Source organism: Manis pentadactyla, chromosome 18 (genome assembly GCF_030020395.1).
Source record: "Manis pentadactyla isolate mManPen7 chromosome 18, mManPen7.hap1, whole genome shotgun sequence".
In the NCBI taxonomy this organism is placed as follows: domain Eukaryota; kingdom Metazoa; phylum Chordata; class Mammalia; order Pholidota; family Manidae; genus Manis; species Manis pentadactyla.
This window is the reverse complement of record NC_080036.1, coordinates 10,565,324-10,584,118: the sequence shown is the minus strand read 5'-3', so window position 1 is coordinate 10,584,118 and position 18,795 is coordinate 10,565,324. Positions and strand designations below refer to the sequence as shown.

The following is an 18,795-nucleotide window of genomic DNA, read 5'->3' as shown; positions in this document are numbered from 1 at the left end:
TTTTGGAGCAAATAAATTACTACTTTGGGAGCCCATTACCAAAGCTCAGCATCAGAGAAATGGCCCAAAGACACAAAATGCATGGCTTGAAGAAGATCACATTACAAAGTGTCCTCAGTGATGCAAAATGACACATTCAGTGATATCAGGTGATCAATTGACTGGAAAAGAAAGACGGAAAGACAGGAGAGGGACAAGGACTCTAACTCTTCATGAAGAGCAGAACACATGAGCCCAGCACCAAAGAAAACAGATAACTGTGATGGGAGCAAGACCAAGACCCATGAGCTTCTTTGCCAGCCAAGATCTTCTAAGTTCCTGAAAAGGAAAAGTCCCAAAGGAAAATTTCAAGGAACCCAAGTTTATGTTAGAATGGTATGCACACCATCTCCAGAGCATTCTCTCACATCACATACGACATACGACAGAGGCTCAATTCATTGTCTTATAGGGCCGAGCTCAAGCCCATGAGCTCAAGCTAGTATTAGCCCAGGCTTCAAACTCAAAGGGCTATAAAAATTATTGAAAAAATAGTTCATGATTTAAAACATCCTTTTAACACTATTAGAACATGACCACTCTTAAGTACCTGTGTGAGTAGTCATTGACTATTTTTGCAGAGTCATCACAGTAATGGATTCATGAATTCCCAGAATAAGACTAAGATAATGTACAAACCTACGTCATGGACAGCTCATCTACAGCCAGAGATCTTCATCTACACTTGATAAAGCAAATGTTCTCATTGATGCTTTACTGAAATGTCTGAATACAAACAGTAAAAGGAGTCCAGAGAAGCTAACTGGTGACTGACCTACCAGTGTGGGCTACTGCTGAATACTTGGGGTGGAGACAATGGCGAGAAAAATATGCAGCCTTATATCAGGAACACAGTCAAGCCAACTAGTACCCCAGGGATATAACCAGTAGGAAAGTAATCTCTTCTGGGGTGGACCTTCATCAGCAACACCTTATAAGCAAGAGATTAACAATAATCCAGCGTTCCACAAACCTTCGTGGAGAAATTAACTCACTAAAGTTCTCAGCTGCACCAGAGGGCCCTGCAGGCCCCTGCCACAGTACCCATTTACCAAGAAGATGCAATGTATCATTGGGGGTATACATACCCTAACCCAGGTGACCAACACAGTCCAGTGAGCACATTAGTCAAAAGAGGGAAAGGAAGGAAGGGTTTGAGGCTCAGGTGACAGTGGAAGGTGGCCCACCAGTGTGAGCACTTGCACTTTGTTTTTAAACGAACCCACAACATACATAGAGTATGTGTGTATATATATATCACTTAGAATATGTATAAATGGTACTTCAGTTCACATAGAATTACACAGAATTTGTATATACATGAATTTAATATAACAAAATTATCAGTACTTTGAAATCTTAATGTGTTTTTTGTCCAAAAATTCAATTACTTCAAATTCAAATTAATCTCTAGAGCTATGTATGTTTTTTTTTAAATCTAAAGGCAGAAATTTCTAGATTAGCCAATTTCTCAGGGAATCATATGGCACAGTGTTTCTGCTAAGCACGTGGAGAACGCGACTGTCTGTTGTTCAGAAATTTTCTTTCTGACAGCTTGTCCAGGTCCACATTGATCTGAAGAATTGTTTCAAAAATATGAGGTTCTAGATAAAGATCTATGAAGTATAACGAGAGTACATTGGAAAAAAAAGCTACTAATGTAGAAATATATTTACAGACTTGAGAGGCTGTCTGAGATGTATCGTGGATGTAAGTATGACTAGAGAGTTGTTTTAGGTTATTGTACAAAGTTCATATTGAAAGATTCCAATAATTTATTATTACATTATTTAACTTTTATATATACATTTTCAGGCAGAGTATTAGCTAAAGAGAGTTTTGTTCTCATGGTTTTTCTTACTCTTGCCTGTTTTGTGGTGTTACAGCCAACACTTCCAAATGGAGTTTGGAAATTTATAGTTCTTTTATCCATATTAAATCATTCTGTCCACTATGGTCTGAATTTTTATGTCTCCCCAGATTTACATGTTGAAATCCTAACTCCTACAGGTGGTGATATTAGGAGGTTGAGGCTTAGGTCATGAGGATAGGACCCTAATGAATGGGATCAGTGTTCTTATGAAAGGCTTCACAGAGCTCCCTCAGCCCCTCCACCATGTGAGGACGCGGCCAGAAGGTGACAGCTACGAAGAAGACGGGAGTCTCTACCAGACACTGTATCTGCTGGTACCTTGAGGCTGGACTTCCAGTCCCCCGAACGGGGAGAAATAAAAATCTAGTGTTTATAAAACACCCAATCTGTGGCATTTGTTACAGCAGCCAGAATGGACTAAGACAATAACCCGAGTTAAATAAAGCTCTTTATTTTCAACAGGGACATCCTAACATACTCTGCCTCTGGTAAGAAAATAAAGAATGCAAAAATTAAAATGAAGAGTACCTAAACAGGAAGTTCTGTTTAAAAAGCCAAGAAGGCCTAGTTTAATTTTACTGATACTTTTTTCCTTTCTCTTTCCCCAGCTACAAACACACACATACACACACACACACACATACACATGCTTCTTCTGTTCCTTTTTTGTGGGGTGGGGACAGGAACAAGGATATGACTCTTCATTTTATGCTCACATGGTTTCTGAATAATCTTTTGTAAACTTATGTACTTGTTAGAACCTCTAAAACCTCACCACCACATCTCTCAAAATACACAGCCAAAAATACGAAATGCTGAAAATACCACTACCCAAAGAAATACCAATCTAGATGTTTCATATAGTAACACAATGGATTGACATGTGCTGATTTTCTCCTAAAAAAGTCTAATTTTTGCTAAAATTTTGACTCTCATTTTATATGTTGCTATTTTGAGAAAGTCACTTGACATCTTTTACTTAAACAATTCCCTTTACTCATCTTGAAGCACTAAGAGTGACAGTGGTGTGCATTTAAATATACGTTGCAATGATTTTACTTAGACCTGTTGAAGTCTTAGTTAAAAAGCTACCAAACACTCAAAACTATGGGCCACTCCTAGAAGGCTTCAAGGGCACTTTTAGTTCAGCAGATCAAGAAAGACGCCCCCCCCCACCTGCCACTTCCCCCACCAAAATTAAAGCAAAACAAATATCAGTGCAAAATCACTGAAAAGAGACAAAAGATTTTTAAGCACTCCATTTAGCAAGGGTGATCTTCACAATAATTAATCACCAGCTGTGCTGGAGCATCACTGGAAGGTCTGCGCGTTTCCAGGGTAGCCAGGGAAGCCCAGGGCCTCAGGGTTCCAGGCTGAAGTTTGCTTTCCCAAGCCAAGTGATTTCATCGTGAGACCTGGCGAGAGAGGATGCCCACCGGGAAGGCTTGCGTTTAGTCCTTCCTATAAATATTGGTGGCATCACACATAATGGTCCGTGGAGACCGTTGCCTATAATCAGCACAACTGGATGTTTTTTTCAACTCTGCAAATGGCTTTGGGAAAACTTTCCTGAAAGCTTCTGATGTGTCAGGGCAATATTAATTACAGGACTTTATGGCTATGATACGGGAAATCCATCCTGAGGGAATCTGCGTTCTTAGATATGGGAACCCAATTATACAAAATCAATCCGAGGAGGCAGCTTTTCACTGGCTTGATGACTATTTATAGTAACAGTCATGACCCACATCTTACATTTATGATTTTTTTTTTCTCTGCAAAGCTCAAAGTGTTTCATGGATGTCTCCTTACTAATATGAGGACGTGGCCTCACCTCCTATAATCATCTCAAGTGAGAAGCTTAATGCCAGGGCACCACACCACTGCAAAATTAGTCCTGAAGAGGCAGACAGACCTGAGCCCATACAGCACGGTCCCATCGGGGTGAAGGCGGATCATGCGGTTTTTCACCGTCACTCCATGCACAAATGACTTTTTGTCATTTAAGAAATATGTGTCAGGCACCCATAGCTGGTCAGCCACTCGATTGTCAAGTGTGAGGTTGAGAGGGATCCCAGAATAGGCGAGCCTTTTATCTCTCCAATATTGTTGAAAATACATGGTTAAGGTGTAATCCTGGGAAAAAGAAAGAAAAGAAAAAAATTAGTTTGTGCTCAGTCACAGGCATATATCCTCCATGACAGGCCAAATTCAGGTTGGAAGCTAGAAGAAATGAGTATTATTTTCAGACGGAGTAGAAAGCAGTGGCTGGTTTCCTGTAAATGAGAATACTAGGTTTGACAGGTGTATGTCGTGTCTATAAAGGCTCTGTTTTATTTAGGTAAGAACCAGACTCGAAAAAATTGGCATTTAAGAGAGAACCACAAAGATATAAGGTCCCCACTCCCCACAAAAAATTCATTGTAAAACCAGATTGCTGGCAGGGAACTTGAGCGCTCCCTTAGGACCATCTCCCATGTGCCGTGCCCACAACATGTGCTCTATCCACAGACTCTCTGCAGTGTGATCCACTTCCCTCTCCTGCCCTCCATGAGGGCTGTAAACCCAAACCTCCCATAAACATCTGCTGGGGATGCAATGCCCTGTGAGAGGTCTCTGTGCTCTATGCATCATATTTTCATTTTCTTTCAGATTTCCATGGTCATTTCATTTCTACACTAACTGGGCCATATCATCACCTTGAGATGATGATCTGTTCATCTGGGGAAAATAGGAACCTGAAGCTCAAGCCAGTTGTGGGAGGAAGGACACAGCCTCTAGGGGCTTGCCATCAAAATAAGCAAACATCTAGGCAGATGAGGGTACTTTTCTTTTTTTGGTTTTGCTTTGGTTTTGTCTTTTCTGCCAAGTAGTCAGTGCAATAAGAAAGTGGAGAAAAGACCAATCCAAGGCTGAGCATGCATGCAAATTATATTTTTCAACTCTTATTCTTGTTGGTAATTGCTATCCAAGTCTGGAATGACCAACTCTGGAAATTTGGTAATATTCATGGGATGCCCTGATCCCCACCATGACTCAAGCTGAAAATCCAAAACTGAGTAGTTGACTTCTCCAGCCAGGGAAGGAAAAATCACTGCTATTACACAGAGGAGCTTCTGAGTTCACAAATCTGCAGCTCCCGACTGCAAACATCCTCACTCTGCGGGCAGAGGGAGGCGGGATGGTAAGTCAGTTGAAGAATCTCCCTCCGGCACACAGGTCTTCTGACATCCCATTCAACATTCATTTTGCTGCCTTGCAGGGCAGTTCTCAGTGCTTGCTAACCCAAGGATTATTTATTATTTTATTAAATCTTTATTACCGATCTCAAGAGTGCTGGAGCACAGAGGCCTCTGAACTGATGATGAGCACACCCCGGGACATCCTTCTCCGGGTGCTCCCAGGCAAGGAAGTGACAAAAACGAATATTCCAAACAACTATAAGCAAGAAAGCTTTAAGCTATAAAGCTCATAAAAAATCAAAGGTGAGGGGATGCAAGAAAATTCATCTAGGCTGGCAAGCTTTTATGGAGGCTTTATCTTGAAGGAAAGGCAATATTTCAGTGGATGAGAAGAAACACAGGAGTGTTTCCCCAGGCACTTACATGGGTGGAGTTCCGTGCGCAGTGTCACCTGTGTGAACCCACACCCACACCCCCACCACTTAGAGGTCCTCAGAGAGCAGGTGGCATTGAAGATAGGCTTTGGTTAGCCAGATCCAGGCAGGGCACATGACAAATCACAGGAGGTGCTGCTTTACTGAACTGATGGGAAACCCTGAGGAGCACAGTTCTGATAGGAATCAGAGGGTACAGGGCGACGGGCAAGGCTGACCCCACGACAGTGGCCCGAGTGGGAAAATGTGAATGCCAGCCCCACTGCCAGTAAAAGCCCCTGAAGGGTTCTGAGCAGGGAGCGACAGAGCCAGGCGTGGTACCAAGGTCTTTTATTTTGTTTTCTCATGTTTTGACATCTGGGCCCGAGCCGACCTGGGAGGGCTGCCTACCCTCCCTCAGGCACAGCCAGTTCCTAGAAATGGCAAACAGCTCTGGCAAACTCTAGAATGTGCTTTTAAACACGCACCAGCCAATCCAGAGCTCACATCCAAAACGCCTTCTTTGTCAGGGCCTGACGCTCCAGCCTAGGTCCCAGAGACCACTGCAGGCACTCAGACCAGCCAGCCCTAAGCCTGCTTACGCAGCCTTGCCTGTGCCCATTCCTTCCCACAGAAACCACAATAGAGGCTCTTGCCCACAGCTTCTGCCCTCTCTCCCTGCAGCATGTGTCACCTCACCCCAACAGCACGGCATGCCCCCTTTCCATGGGGTCTGTGGGTGACGCACCACCTTTTCACTGATGGCTGTTTCCTGATCTGCTGGCCCTGCCCTACCTAAATAATAAAGAAGTCCACAGTTTCAGCACAGATTAGTGGGTGAGGAAGATGGGTTTTGCAATGCTGAGTTCTGTGGGTGAGAGGGATGATGGGTGAGGGCCTGAGTGGGTGGAAGGTGCTTGCTGGTGGGTGACAAGGGACACCAGGTGGGAAGGTGCTGGTTAGGGAAGTCCTGAAAAGTTCACAGGCAGGAGTCCTGATGCAGAACTTCAGGATGCACAGGGGCTCACAGAGTGGGCAGCCAGCCCCCTGCATCACCATGACCTTTGGCTAAAGTTGATGGTGCATTTTAAGTGAAAAAGGAAAAGTTTTGGCAGTGTAACAAGATGGAAATAAATTAGTTGTAGCCACTGAAGGATTTTCAGTTTGAATATAGCCCCCTGTCTCACCAATGGGTTTCAGCCCTGGGCAAGTTCACTCTTGGTTCAGAGACCAAAAAATGACAACGGAACATTCTTGGGGTGAAGGGGTTTATGCCCAACTTTATTCCCACAGTGGCAGGTCAGTCACTAGAATCCCGTCCATGCAGAGCGAGTCTGCACGCAAGCTGGTCTCTGCCTCCGGGCCTCTCTGCCCCCGCAGCCATCTCAGTCTCTGTCCTCGGCGCTGCCACCGCTCCAGTGTCTGTTCTGCAGCCGTGCAGCAGCCCAGACCACTGGGCAGAGCTCTTTATACGGAGTCAGTAATAATGTATTACCCACACATGTGCAGCAGACCAGGGTCACGTGACAATCCTGGCCAAAGGAAGCTTCATTTTCTCTACACCCTCCAAATTACATTCTTATCAAAATAGAAGATGTTCATTTGTTTCTTTCCTTGGTTTCTAAGCACACATCCTATGCCTGACTTGTGAAGTCCAGCATGCTTCTCTGACTCTCCTTCCAAAAGGCATTCATTGGGCGGCTGTGAGGATGGAAGTGTCATTTTGCCCTGGAAGCCAGTTGTCATTCAGTCTGCAAGCTCAGGATTGCAGTCTCCGCACCATCCACGCATCACCCCTCCATTTTGGTTTTGAGTGTTTTTTGAGATGACTTGAGTGGATTGCGGTAGTAACAGGGTGGAAACAATAGTATTTAAGTCCAAGCCTGCGGCACCAACTGTGCCCTTGGAAGCACGGCATCATTACATCAGGGGGACCTAGCCAGCGCCCCACCTCTTTCCCCTGCAGAGACAGAGAGAAGGTGGCCAGACAGGTCCGAGCCTCCCTCTGCTCTCCTGTGCGGTTTGGCACACAGCTAACGAAAATTCCACTGTGGGTGTCGCAGGGTGCTGACTCAGGACATGCACCCACGTGGTGAGCACCACACACAACCACCACAGCAGCCGTTCACACAATCTTACTCCTCAGCATGTGCCAGCCTCCTGCAGTATCATCTCACTGAAATATTAAGCTGGGATTTATTAGTATTCTCATTAGTATCTCCAAGCAGTGAAGAAACTTAGAGTTCAAGCAATTTGCCTTCCCCACCCCCACAGCCCATTGAACACACGCGACTGGGGAGGTGGGATTTGAAGTTGGGGCTGCCTTCCTCCAGGTCACAGTTTCAGCTTGGCAGCCGAAAGGGGCAGGGAGCTAAAGGGCTCTGCATAAAATGGTGAACTGAGCTTGGTGGGAACGGTTTGTGAAGATCCCTTAGCGAGTGGAGAATCAGGTCATGTAAGGTAAGGTAATTTCTAAAGGGAGTAACAGGAACTATGGCACACCCACCCTTGCAAACATTTAGCACAGTTGCTAGGTAGACAGATGCATGGGGAGGGGAGGGGTGTGCAGAGGAGCCCGGTGGCTCAGGAGCAGCGGGAGTGGGGGAGTAGCAGGGAGCGGGCTCAGCGAGGAACTCGGAGGAAGGGTGGGGAGGTGAGAGGCAGGCACGGGGAGCACGCGGGCGGCAGGGGGCAGCAGGAGTGCTGGGGGAGCCTGGTTCAGTGAGGAACTCAGAGAAGGACGGGGGTGGGAAAGGATGGGGCCTGGGGAGGAGCGGGCACAGGGGACCTTCCCCATGCCTGCTGGGGAGCAGGCTCCAGAAGCCTCTCCCTGGGAGGGGCGGTCTTCATTAGATTAGCACATGGAAGGAAGAGATAGGCTGTCTGCTGGCACTGATTCTTGGCTGGGGCACAACCAGCCTATCAGCACATCTAGACAGAGCATGTTGGCAGAAGGAGGAGGGGGCACTGGCCTAGAGATGAGGGCCTAGGGGAAGAGCTGCTGTGGGGCCCTGTGTCCGGGAGAGCCAGTATCTCCCACGGATGCAGGGGGATAACCTCCACTCCTAATACTGCCCCAAATTCTTCAAATCAGGTTGAGAAAGTAGGCTTATAAAGTTCCTTCTGGTTACAGTTTGATATCAATTGATCTTAGAAGACTGTGCTTTAGAGGGCTCAGATCTGCAGTACTTGGAGCACTTATTGAATATCTCGCCTATAAATTAATTAAATGACACATTGGGTGTGTGTGCGTGAAGCCTGACTCACATCCATCACGTTAGCAGGCGTCTCAGCAGCCCCGGACACCCTGAGAACATCTGCTTCTGGTTTAGGTGCAGAGCCAACCCAGAAATGGGACTGGCACCAGATACTTGGGGGGCCAAATAAAGGTGTTCATTTCCTGTCCCCCTCAGCTGCCAGCGCGCCCTGCCATCTCTGCTGCTCCCTTCACCCTGCAGTGCACCCCAAATCCCTGCCAGGGAAGACAGCTGGAAGCCTAGGGAGAGCAGTTATCCTTGGGGTCCTGGGTTAGCCTGACAGCACGTCCAGTGGTGGGGATTCAGTGCTTGAGATGTATGTGTGCAGCTGGACCCAGGACACTGGGCCTCTGCTCCGCCAGGTTCGTCTGTATCTGAGACAGTTGTCATACAAGGAAACATTCCAGCATCTCTGGTTTGATAGATTCCGATGGACACTGTAGCCCTGGGATGTGGGGTTCAGTGGAGAGAAGTCATGCAAAGAGGCGAACCCAAGTGTATCCTCATCCAAAATTTTCCAGTCCACTGACAACCGGAACTCTCTGGGGTATAATGTATAAATGTGGGTTATTTCATAATAGTTGCTTTTCTATGGTAGCTCATCAAAATCATTAAAACAAGATAAAATCTCTTGAACCTTTCTCTTTCTCTCTCTCTCTCTCTTATGAAAGACTATGGCAAAAAGGTTCAGCATGAAGAAATGGTGACGTTAGAATTACATTCAAAGCAGAGTCTAAAAAAGAATCATACAAACAAAAATCATTCAATTAAAGGGCCAATTATTCCTCTGGGCTTCTTTGGGGGATCATAAAACCTTTGATAAACTAATCGTGGGACCTCTCCCCACTCCCTGTCTGTGTAGGTGTGCCTATCAAATCGGTCGGCAGGCGGCAGTGTGCTAAGTCGCGCGGTCCTACGTGCTTCCCAGGGCTTTGCAGAGTGAGAGCGAGTGCTAGTGAGGGCGGTTCCACAAGCTTTAAGCGATTCGCCTAGAATTTGCATATTTTTTCTCATTGAATATAAATGATACAAGGGTTGTTAGTTTTTATCCCAGATTACAAAACTGCATTTCAGGCAAAGGTCAAAAGCCAGAGGTCCTGGTTAAGACACAGTGCAGCCCAGGGTCTGGTGATTTTGAGCCCGGGGGCTGAGGCAGCGGTGGGTAGGCAGGAAGATGCTTGATGGGTGGGCAGTTTGGGGCTGCTGGGAAGGGACTGCTGGCACTCTGCGCTCTAGAAGCCCCAGTGACTCTGGCTGAGGAACAGATGTTCTCGAATATGAGCCATTCGTGAGCCACATATTTACACATAGTGATTCTCTCAAAATCTCCTGAGAACATATACCCAGCAGCAGTACCAACGAAATAAAATAAAACCTCGGCCCATCTTTAGGTGTATAATTCAGGCAGCTCACATCAATTACAGTAACAGACAAACAACAAAGTTTCTTCCTGCCTGTGGAAATCTGTCAGCATTTATCACATTAAAATGACAAGAATCCATATCTGAAAGTGGAAATATTGCTCATTATTCTGCAGTTAAGTAATTGACTATATTTCCTCAGCACAGGAAGTAAAGAAAAAAAATATACTAACCCTAAAAAAGAAATGTAATCTCCAAACTACATTTAAATATTTAACTGCAGCTGTGAGAGCTATAGGGCTCCTGTCTTTGCGTCTGGTTCATCGGATTTATGAAAGAAAACTTCACAGGTAAGTTGTTCTCAGGTTAAGGAAGATGGAAAATTGTGTTGATGTGCCTACATAAGCCCCATGTGGCAGCGACTTCCTTGGGAGGCATTAATGCCCCAAAGATTAGTCTGGGGAATCTTGGCATTTCTATTAACAAAACTTACTTAGAAAATTCTAATCCGTTCCTTATACTGGCCTAAAAACGAGTATCCGAACTTACATCCACCCCTCTGCCCACCACAGACTTGGACGAGATCTAGGTCTCCATTTGGAGGATCCGTATGGTGGCCCTTCATTGCAGAGAGTGGCCCGCCCCTCTCTGCTGCCCTCCCTGTCTCTTGATCCAAGCAGTCAGCGTGCATCCACCATAGGCCACGAACCATGCTGGGTACCAGGGACCCAGATACAAGGAAGACTTGATTTGCATCTTTAAGTAGCTCACAACCTAGGGGATAGACATGAACCGAAACAAAGAAATCTGAAATGACTAAGAGAGGGACTTTGGATTCACACGCCCATCTCAGGTCAGCCTTGTGCTGGTGGGGCAAATGACAGCGAGCCATTTCACGGCCCTAAGTCCACCTGCCCTATCTGGGAAGACTGCCTGGCACACAAGTGCTCAGCGTGCTGTAGGGCACAGGTGAGGAGTCAGGAAGTGTATAATAATGCAGAATAAGCATCTATTTGAGGGATATCTATGAAGTCTGCAGCCGGCAGGGGAGGAGCTGGTGTGCCAAAGGGGAGGAAGGTCACTAAGATCTCCTGGTCTTGTAGCTATTGTACCTGCCAAAAGGCTCATAATCTGTATTTTTTTATTCATCCACCTAAATGCTAAGTGTATGCAGAAGACGAACCAGTCACCTCAGTATGAAATCTAGACAGGCTGATGAAAAGGTTACAAGTTCCCCAGTCCTCTAAAGCCATCTGAAAAACTGGCATAGGACATAAATTACTTTGAAGTAACTATAGCACTAATAAAAACAAAAACGAAACCAGGCATCCTGCCAGACCTGACCCAAGGTGGCTAGCCTGACCTTCAGGTGCTCCAAGACTCACTTCCCACCCACCCCTCCTATTAAAATGAGGAAAACCCCATCTCAGTCCACTGACACTTCTGTATAAAGAAAACTGTCACTAAGTATCCTCTCCACAGCCCCCTTTAATTGCAAACGGGTGGCCCTTCAATAGCCTTTGTAGAGGAGGTACTTATTCTCCCAAACGGGGCACCAAGAGCCAGAAGGGCATCCTACCCTGCCATCCCTGACTCCAGCCTCCAGGTGTGCATTTGTTCCTCCGTCAGGGTCTCTAGCTCACTGTGCTTTACTGAGATTTCCATGGATGGATCCACTGCCTTTCTACCCACATGCAACCAAGCTCAGTATGTTTAAAATTAACTCCTAATCTTTCTAACCTACATCTGTTCCTCATTTTATACCACCATCTACCCACTCACTCAACCAAAGCAGTAACAGGCCTTATACTTAGGGCCAACCTCTTACTTCTTTCCCATCCTACATTCAACTTTCACCTGGTCACTGGGTTCTGTTGATCATGTTTCCTAAATAACTTCCATATCTAGACCTGTATTATGAGTCATCAGCCTCAGTACAAGGTTGGGAGTGTTTTCACTGACGTCCCCATGATAATGGATAGAGATGAATATATCCATTTGAAACCAAGAACCACTCCTATACACTTACACTGTAAAAATGCAACTAGAGGGATCACAAGAAGATGGCGGCGTGAGTAGTTCAGAGAAAATCTCCTCCCCAAAACATATATATTTATGAAAATACAATAAATACAACTATTCCTAAAAGAGACACCAGTGGATGCAGTACAACAGCCAGGATACATCTACATCTGTGAGAACTCAGCATCACATGAAGGGGGTAAGATACAAGCCATGGCCAGGCAGGACCCGAATGCTCCCCACCCCAAAATCCGGCAGGAAGAAAGGAGTCGGAACGGGGAGGGAGTGAAAGCCCAGGACTGCTAAACAACCAGCTCTAGAAATCCACACTGGGAACGCAGACAAAAGGTGCACCGGGGGCTGCATACTAGAGAAACGGAAAAGCAAAACCTGTGGGCAGGTCCCCGCAACCGGTGCCCCTGAGACAAAAGAAAATCAAGTGCTTTCTGCAAGTCTTAAAGAGACAGGGACCCCATTGCTGGATGAACTTGTCCTGGCAGCTGGGAATACTGGGGAAACTTAGGCGCCCTAAACCCCAGGGAGGCAGTGCAGCTCTGAAGCCCCTCATGGCAATAAGCAGCCTGCCAGTCATTCCTCCAACTGGTGCAGACCCCGACACACCGGCCCAGTAGCAGGAGACTGGTAGCACACGCCAGGGACAGCAGCGCCAGAAGGGACGGGAGAGTTGATCTGTGCACCGCAGAAGAGGCTTCTGCTAGCCCACAGCAGCGCAACTGAACAGCCCGGGCGCGGCTCGCGCGCACCGACAGCAGTGAAGCCAGAGGAGCCCGGTAGAAGCCTGCACGGAAGAGCCCCGCGCGCACCTGCAGCAGAGCCAGAGGGAGCAGGCACGCTCCCAGCAGCCGACCAGAATCCCAGCCCAACGCACAGCCGCCCGGGCCAGACCCAAAGGCTGTTGTTGGCACATAGCTGCCCGGCAGGGTTGCCACTAGCACAGAGGAAGGCACCTGGTGTGCCTGCCACTCCCCGCAGGGCTCCGTGCTGCTCTGACGGACACCCCGCCCACAGCAGCTTAGGGCACTAACCCGGTGGCTGCTCCAGGAGTGCAGGTAACCATCACAGGCAGCAGAAAAGGGCAAGGGATCCAGCTAGCAGGAAAGGACTTTCTTCTCCCAGTTGATACACCTGCAACCTGCCTACAGCCACTGCTACCACCATGAGAAGGCAAAAAAATCTGGTCCAGTCCAAGACAGTTATACCTGAGAAAGGATCTGCAGAGGGAGACCTAACCAGACTCCCTGAAAAAGAATTCAAAATAAAACTCATAAACATGCTGACAGAGCTGCAGAGAAATATGCAAGAGCTAAGGGATGAAGTTCGGAGGGAGATCACAGACGTCTGGAGTGAGATTACAAAAGTGAAACAAACTCCGGAAGGATTTATAAGCAGAATGGATAGGATGCAAGAGGCCATTGATGGAATAGAAACCAGAGAACAGGAACGCATAGAAGCTGATGCAGAGAGAGATAAAAGGATCTCCAGGAATGAAACAATGTTAAGAGAACTGTGTGACCAATCCAAAAGGAACAATATCCATATTATAGGGGTACCGGAGGAAGAAGAGAGAGAAAAAGGGATAGAAAGTGTCTTTGAAGAAAAAATTGCTGAGAACTTCCCCAAACTGGGGGGGAAATAGTTGCTCAGACTACTGAGGCACACAGAACTCCCTAGAGATGGGACCCAAAGAGAACAACACCAAGACACATAATAATTAAAATGGAAAAGATCAAGGACAAGGACAGAGTATTAAAGGCAGCCAGAGACAGAAAAAAGGTCACCTAAAAAGGAAAACCCATCAGGCTATCATCAGACTTCTCAACCTTACAGGCCAGAAGAGAATGCCATGATATATTTAATGCAATGAAACAGAAGGGCCTTGAACCAAGGATACTGTATCCAGCACGACTATCATTTAAATATGAAGGAGGGATTAAACAATTCCCAGACAAGCAAAAGTTGAGGGAATTTGCCTCCCACAAACCACCTCTACAGGGTATCTTAGAGGGACTGCTCTAGATGGAAGCACTCCTAAAAAGAGCACAGAACACAACACCCAACATATGAAGAATGGAGGAGGAGGAATAAGAAGGGAAAGAAATAATCATCAGACTGTCTTTATAACAGCTCAATAAGTGAGTAAGGTCAGACAGTAAGGTAGTAAATAAGCTAACCTTGAACCTTTGGTAACCACAAATCTAAAGCCTGCAATGGCAGTAAGTACATATCTTTCAATAATCACCCTAAATGTAAATGGACTGAATGCACCAATCAAAAGACACAGAGTAATAAAATGGATAAAAAAGCAAGACCCATCTATATGCTGCTTACAAGAGACTCATCTCAAACCCAAACACATGCACAGATTAAAAGTCAAGGGATGGAGAAAGATATTTCATGCAAACAACAGACAGAAAAAAGCAGGTGTTGCAATACTAGTATCAGACAAAATAGACTTCAAAATAAAGAAAGTAACAAGAGATAAAGAAGGACATTACATAATGATAAAGGGCTCAGTTCAATAAGAGGATATAACCATTATAAACATATATGCACCCAATACAGGAGCACCAATATATGTGAAACAAATACTAACAGAATTAAAGGAGGAAATAGAATGCAATGTATTCATTTTGGGAGACTTTAACACACCACTGACCCAAAAGGACAGATCCACCAGACAGAAAATAAGTAAGGACACAGAGGCACTGAACAACACACTAGAACAGATGGACCTAATAGACATCTATATAACTCTACATCCAAAAGCACAGGATACACATTCTTCTCAAGTGCACATGGAACATTCTCCAGAATTGACCACATACTAGGCCACAAAAAGAACCTCAGTAAATTCCAAAAGACTGAAATCCTACCAGCCAACTTTTCAGACCACAAAGGTATAAAACTAGAAATAAATTGTACAAAGAAAGCAAAAAGGCTCACAAATACATGGAGGCTTAACAACATGCTCCTAAATAATCAACGGATCAATGACCAAATTAAAATGGAGACCCAGCAATATATGGAAACAAATGACAACAACAACACAAAGCTCCAACTACTGTGGGACTCAGTGAAAGCAGTCTTAAGAGGAAAGTATATAGCAATCCAGGCATATTTAAAGTAGGAAGAACAATCCCAAATGAATGGTCTAATGTCACAATTATCGAAATTGGAAAAAGAAGAACAGATGAGGCCTAAGGTCAGCAGAAGGAGGGACATAATAAAGATCAGAGAAGAAATAAATAAAATTGAGAAGAATAAAACAATAGCAAAAATCAATGAAACCAAGAGCTGGTTCTTCAAGAGAATAAACAAAATAGATAAGCCTCTAGCCAGACTTATTAAGAGAAAAAGAGAATCAACACACATCAACAGAATCAGAAACAAGAAAGGAAAAATCACGATGGACCCCACAGAAATACAAAGAATTATTAGAGAATACTATGAAAACCTATATGCTAACTAGCTGGAAAACGTAGGAGAAATGGACCACTTACTAGAAAAATACAACCTTCCAAGACTGACCCAGAAAGAAAAAGAAAATCTAAACAGACCAATTAACAGCAATGAAATTGAATCGGTAATCAAAAAACTACCCAAGAACAAAACCCCCAGGCCAGATGGATTTACCACGGAATTTTATCAGACACAGAGAAGACATAACACCCATTCTCCTTAAAGTTTTCCAAAAAATGGAAGAGGAGGGAATACTCCCAAACTCATTCTATGAATCCAACATCACCCTAATACCAAAAGTAGGCAAAGACCCCAACAAAAAAGAAAACTACAGACCAATATCCCTGATGAATGTAGATGCAGAAATATTCAACAAAATATTAGCAAACCCAATTCAAAAATACATCAAAAGGATCATACACCACGACAAAGTGGGATTCATCTCAGGGATGCAAGGATGGTAAAACATTAGAAAATCCATCAACATTCTCCATCACATCAACAAAAAGAAGGACAAAAACCACATGATCATCTCCATAGATGCTGAAAAAGCATTTGACAAAATTCAACATCCATTCATGATAAAAACTCTCAACAAAATGGGCATAGAGGGCAAGTACCTCAACATAATAAAAGCCATATATGATAAACCCACAGCTAACATCATACTGAACAGCGAGAGGCTGAAACCTTTTCCTCTGAGGTCCAGAACAAGACAGGGATGCCCACTCTCCCCACCGTTATTCAACGTGGTACTGGATGTCCTAGCCACGGCAATCAGACAAAACAAAGAAATACAAGGAATCCAGATTGGTAAAGAAGTCAAACTGTCACTATTTGCAGATGACATGATATTGTACATAAAAAACCCTAAAGACTCCACTGCAAAACTACTAGAACTAATATCGGAATTCAGCAAAGTTGCAGGATACAAAATTAACACACAGAAATGTGTAGCTTTACTATACACTAACAATGAACTAATAGAAAAAAAAATCAGGAAAGCAATTCCATTCACAATAGCATCAAAAAGAATAAAATACCTAGGAATAAACCTAACCAAGGAAGTGAAAGACCTATACCCTGAAAACTATAAGACACTCTTAAGAGAAATTAAACAGGTCACTAACAAATGGAAACTCATCCCATGCTCCTGGCTTGGAAGAATTAATATTGTCAAAATGGCCATCCTGCCCAAAGCAATATACAGATTTGATGCAATCCCTATCAAATTACCAACAGCATCCTTCAATGACCTGGAACAAATAGTTCAAAAATTCATATGGAACCGTCAAAGACCCTGAATAGCCAAATCAATCCTGAGAAGGAAGAATAAAGTGGGGGGCATCTCACTCCCCAACTTCAAGCTCTACTACAAAGCCACAGTAATCAAGACAATTTGGTACTGGAACAAGAACAGAGCCACAGACCAGTGGAACAGAATAGAGACTCCAGACATTAACCCAAACATATATGGCCAATTAATATTTGATAAAGGAGCCATGGACATACAATGGCGAAATGACAGTCTCTTCAACAGATGGTGCTGGCAAAACTGGACAGCTACATGTAAGAGAATGAAACTGGATCACTGTCTAACCCCATACACAAAAGTAAATGTGAAATGGATCAAAGACCTGAATGTAAGTCATGAAACCATAAAACTCTTAGAAAAAAACATAGGCAAAAATCTCATGGACATAAGCATGAGTGACTTCTTTATGAACATATCTCCCCAGGCAAAGGAAACAAAGGCAAAACTGAACAAGTGGGACTATATGAAGCTAAAAAGCTTCTGTACAGCAAAGGACACCATCAATAGAACAAAAGGTATCCTACAGTATGGGAGAACATATTCATAAATGACAGATCTGATAAAGGATTGACATCCAAAATATATAAAGAGCTCACACGCCTCAACAAACAAAAAGCAAATAATCCAATTAAGAAATGGGCAGAGGAGCTGAACAGACAGTTCTCTAAAGAAGAAATCCAGATGGCCAACAGGCACATGAAAAGATGCTCCACATCGCTAATCATCAGAGAAATGCAAATTAAAACCACAATGAGATATCACCTCACACCAGTAAGGATCGCCATCATCGAAAAGACAAACAACAACAACTGTTGGCAAGGTTGTGGAGAAAGGGGAACCCACCTACACTGCTGGTGGGAATGTAAATTAGTTCAACCATTGTGGAAAGCAGTATGGAGGTTCCTCAGAATGCTCAAAATAGAAATACCATTTGACCCAGGAATTCCACTTCTAGGAATTTATCTTAAGAATGCAGCAGCCCAGTTTGAAAAAGACAGATGCCCCCCTATGTTTATCGCTGCACTATTTACAATAGGCAAGAGATGGAAGCAACCTAAGTGTCCATCAGTAGATGAATGGATAAAGAAGAGGTGGTACATATACACAATGGAATATTACGCAGTCATAAGAAAAAAAACAGATCCTACCATTCGCAACAACATGGATGGAGCTAGAGGGTATTATGCTCAGTGAAATAAGCCAGGCGGAGAAGGACAAGTACCAAATGATTTCACTCATATGTGGAGTATAAGAACAAAGGAAAACTGAAGGAACAAAACAGCAGCCGAATCACAGAACCCAAGAATGGACTAACAGGTACCAAAGGGAAAGGGACTGGGGAGGATGGGTGGGAGGGGAGGTATAAAGGTGGGGAAAAAGAAAGAGGGCATTACAATTAGCATGTATAGTGCGTGGGGGGCACAGGGAGGGCTGTGCAACACAGAGAAGACAAGTAGTGATTTTACAGCATCTTACTACACAGATGGACAGTGACTGTGAAGGGGTATGTGGGGGGGGACTTGGTGAAGAGGGGAACCTAGTAAACATAATGTTCTTTCTGTAATTGTAGATTAATGATGACAAAATAAAAAAAATAAAATAATAAAATAAAAAAATAAAAGCAATGTTTAAAAAAGAAAGAAAAAAAATGCAACTACCATTTGCTTTTCTATCCGTGCTTCTATACCAGGATTTAAGGATGGATTTCTCCCTAAATTGCATTCCACAGTGTCTGGAGTGTGTTGAGCTAGAAGAAATCTTACATATATTATGGGTTAAATAGAAGAATATACAAGATAATCGGATGTCTCACACTCTACATGGGGACAGATGTTCCAACTCAACACAAACAC

At 44.3% G+C, this 18,795-nt stretch overlaps 1 protein-coding gene across 2 annotated transcripts in view; it reads right to left on the bottom strand.

Moving 5' to 3' along the window:
• The window catches only part of GABRB3 (gamma-aminobutyric acid type A receptor subunit beta3), a 241,130-nt gene that overhangs the window by 52,290 nt on the left and 170,045 nt on the right, over positions 1 to 18,795 (bottom strand). For both annotated transcript variants that reach the window (XM_036919047.2, XM_036919046.2), the window contains exon 4: positions 3,828 to 4,048. In XM_036919047.2, the coding sequence (XP_036774942.1) occupies positions 3,828 to 4,048 (221 nt within the window). The remainder of the gene's footprint in view (positions 1 to 3,827; positions 4,049 to 18,795) is intronic.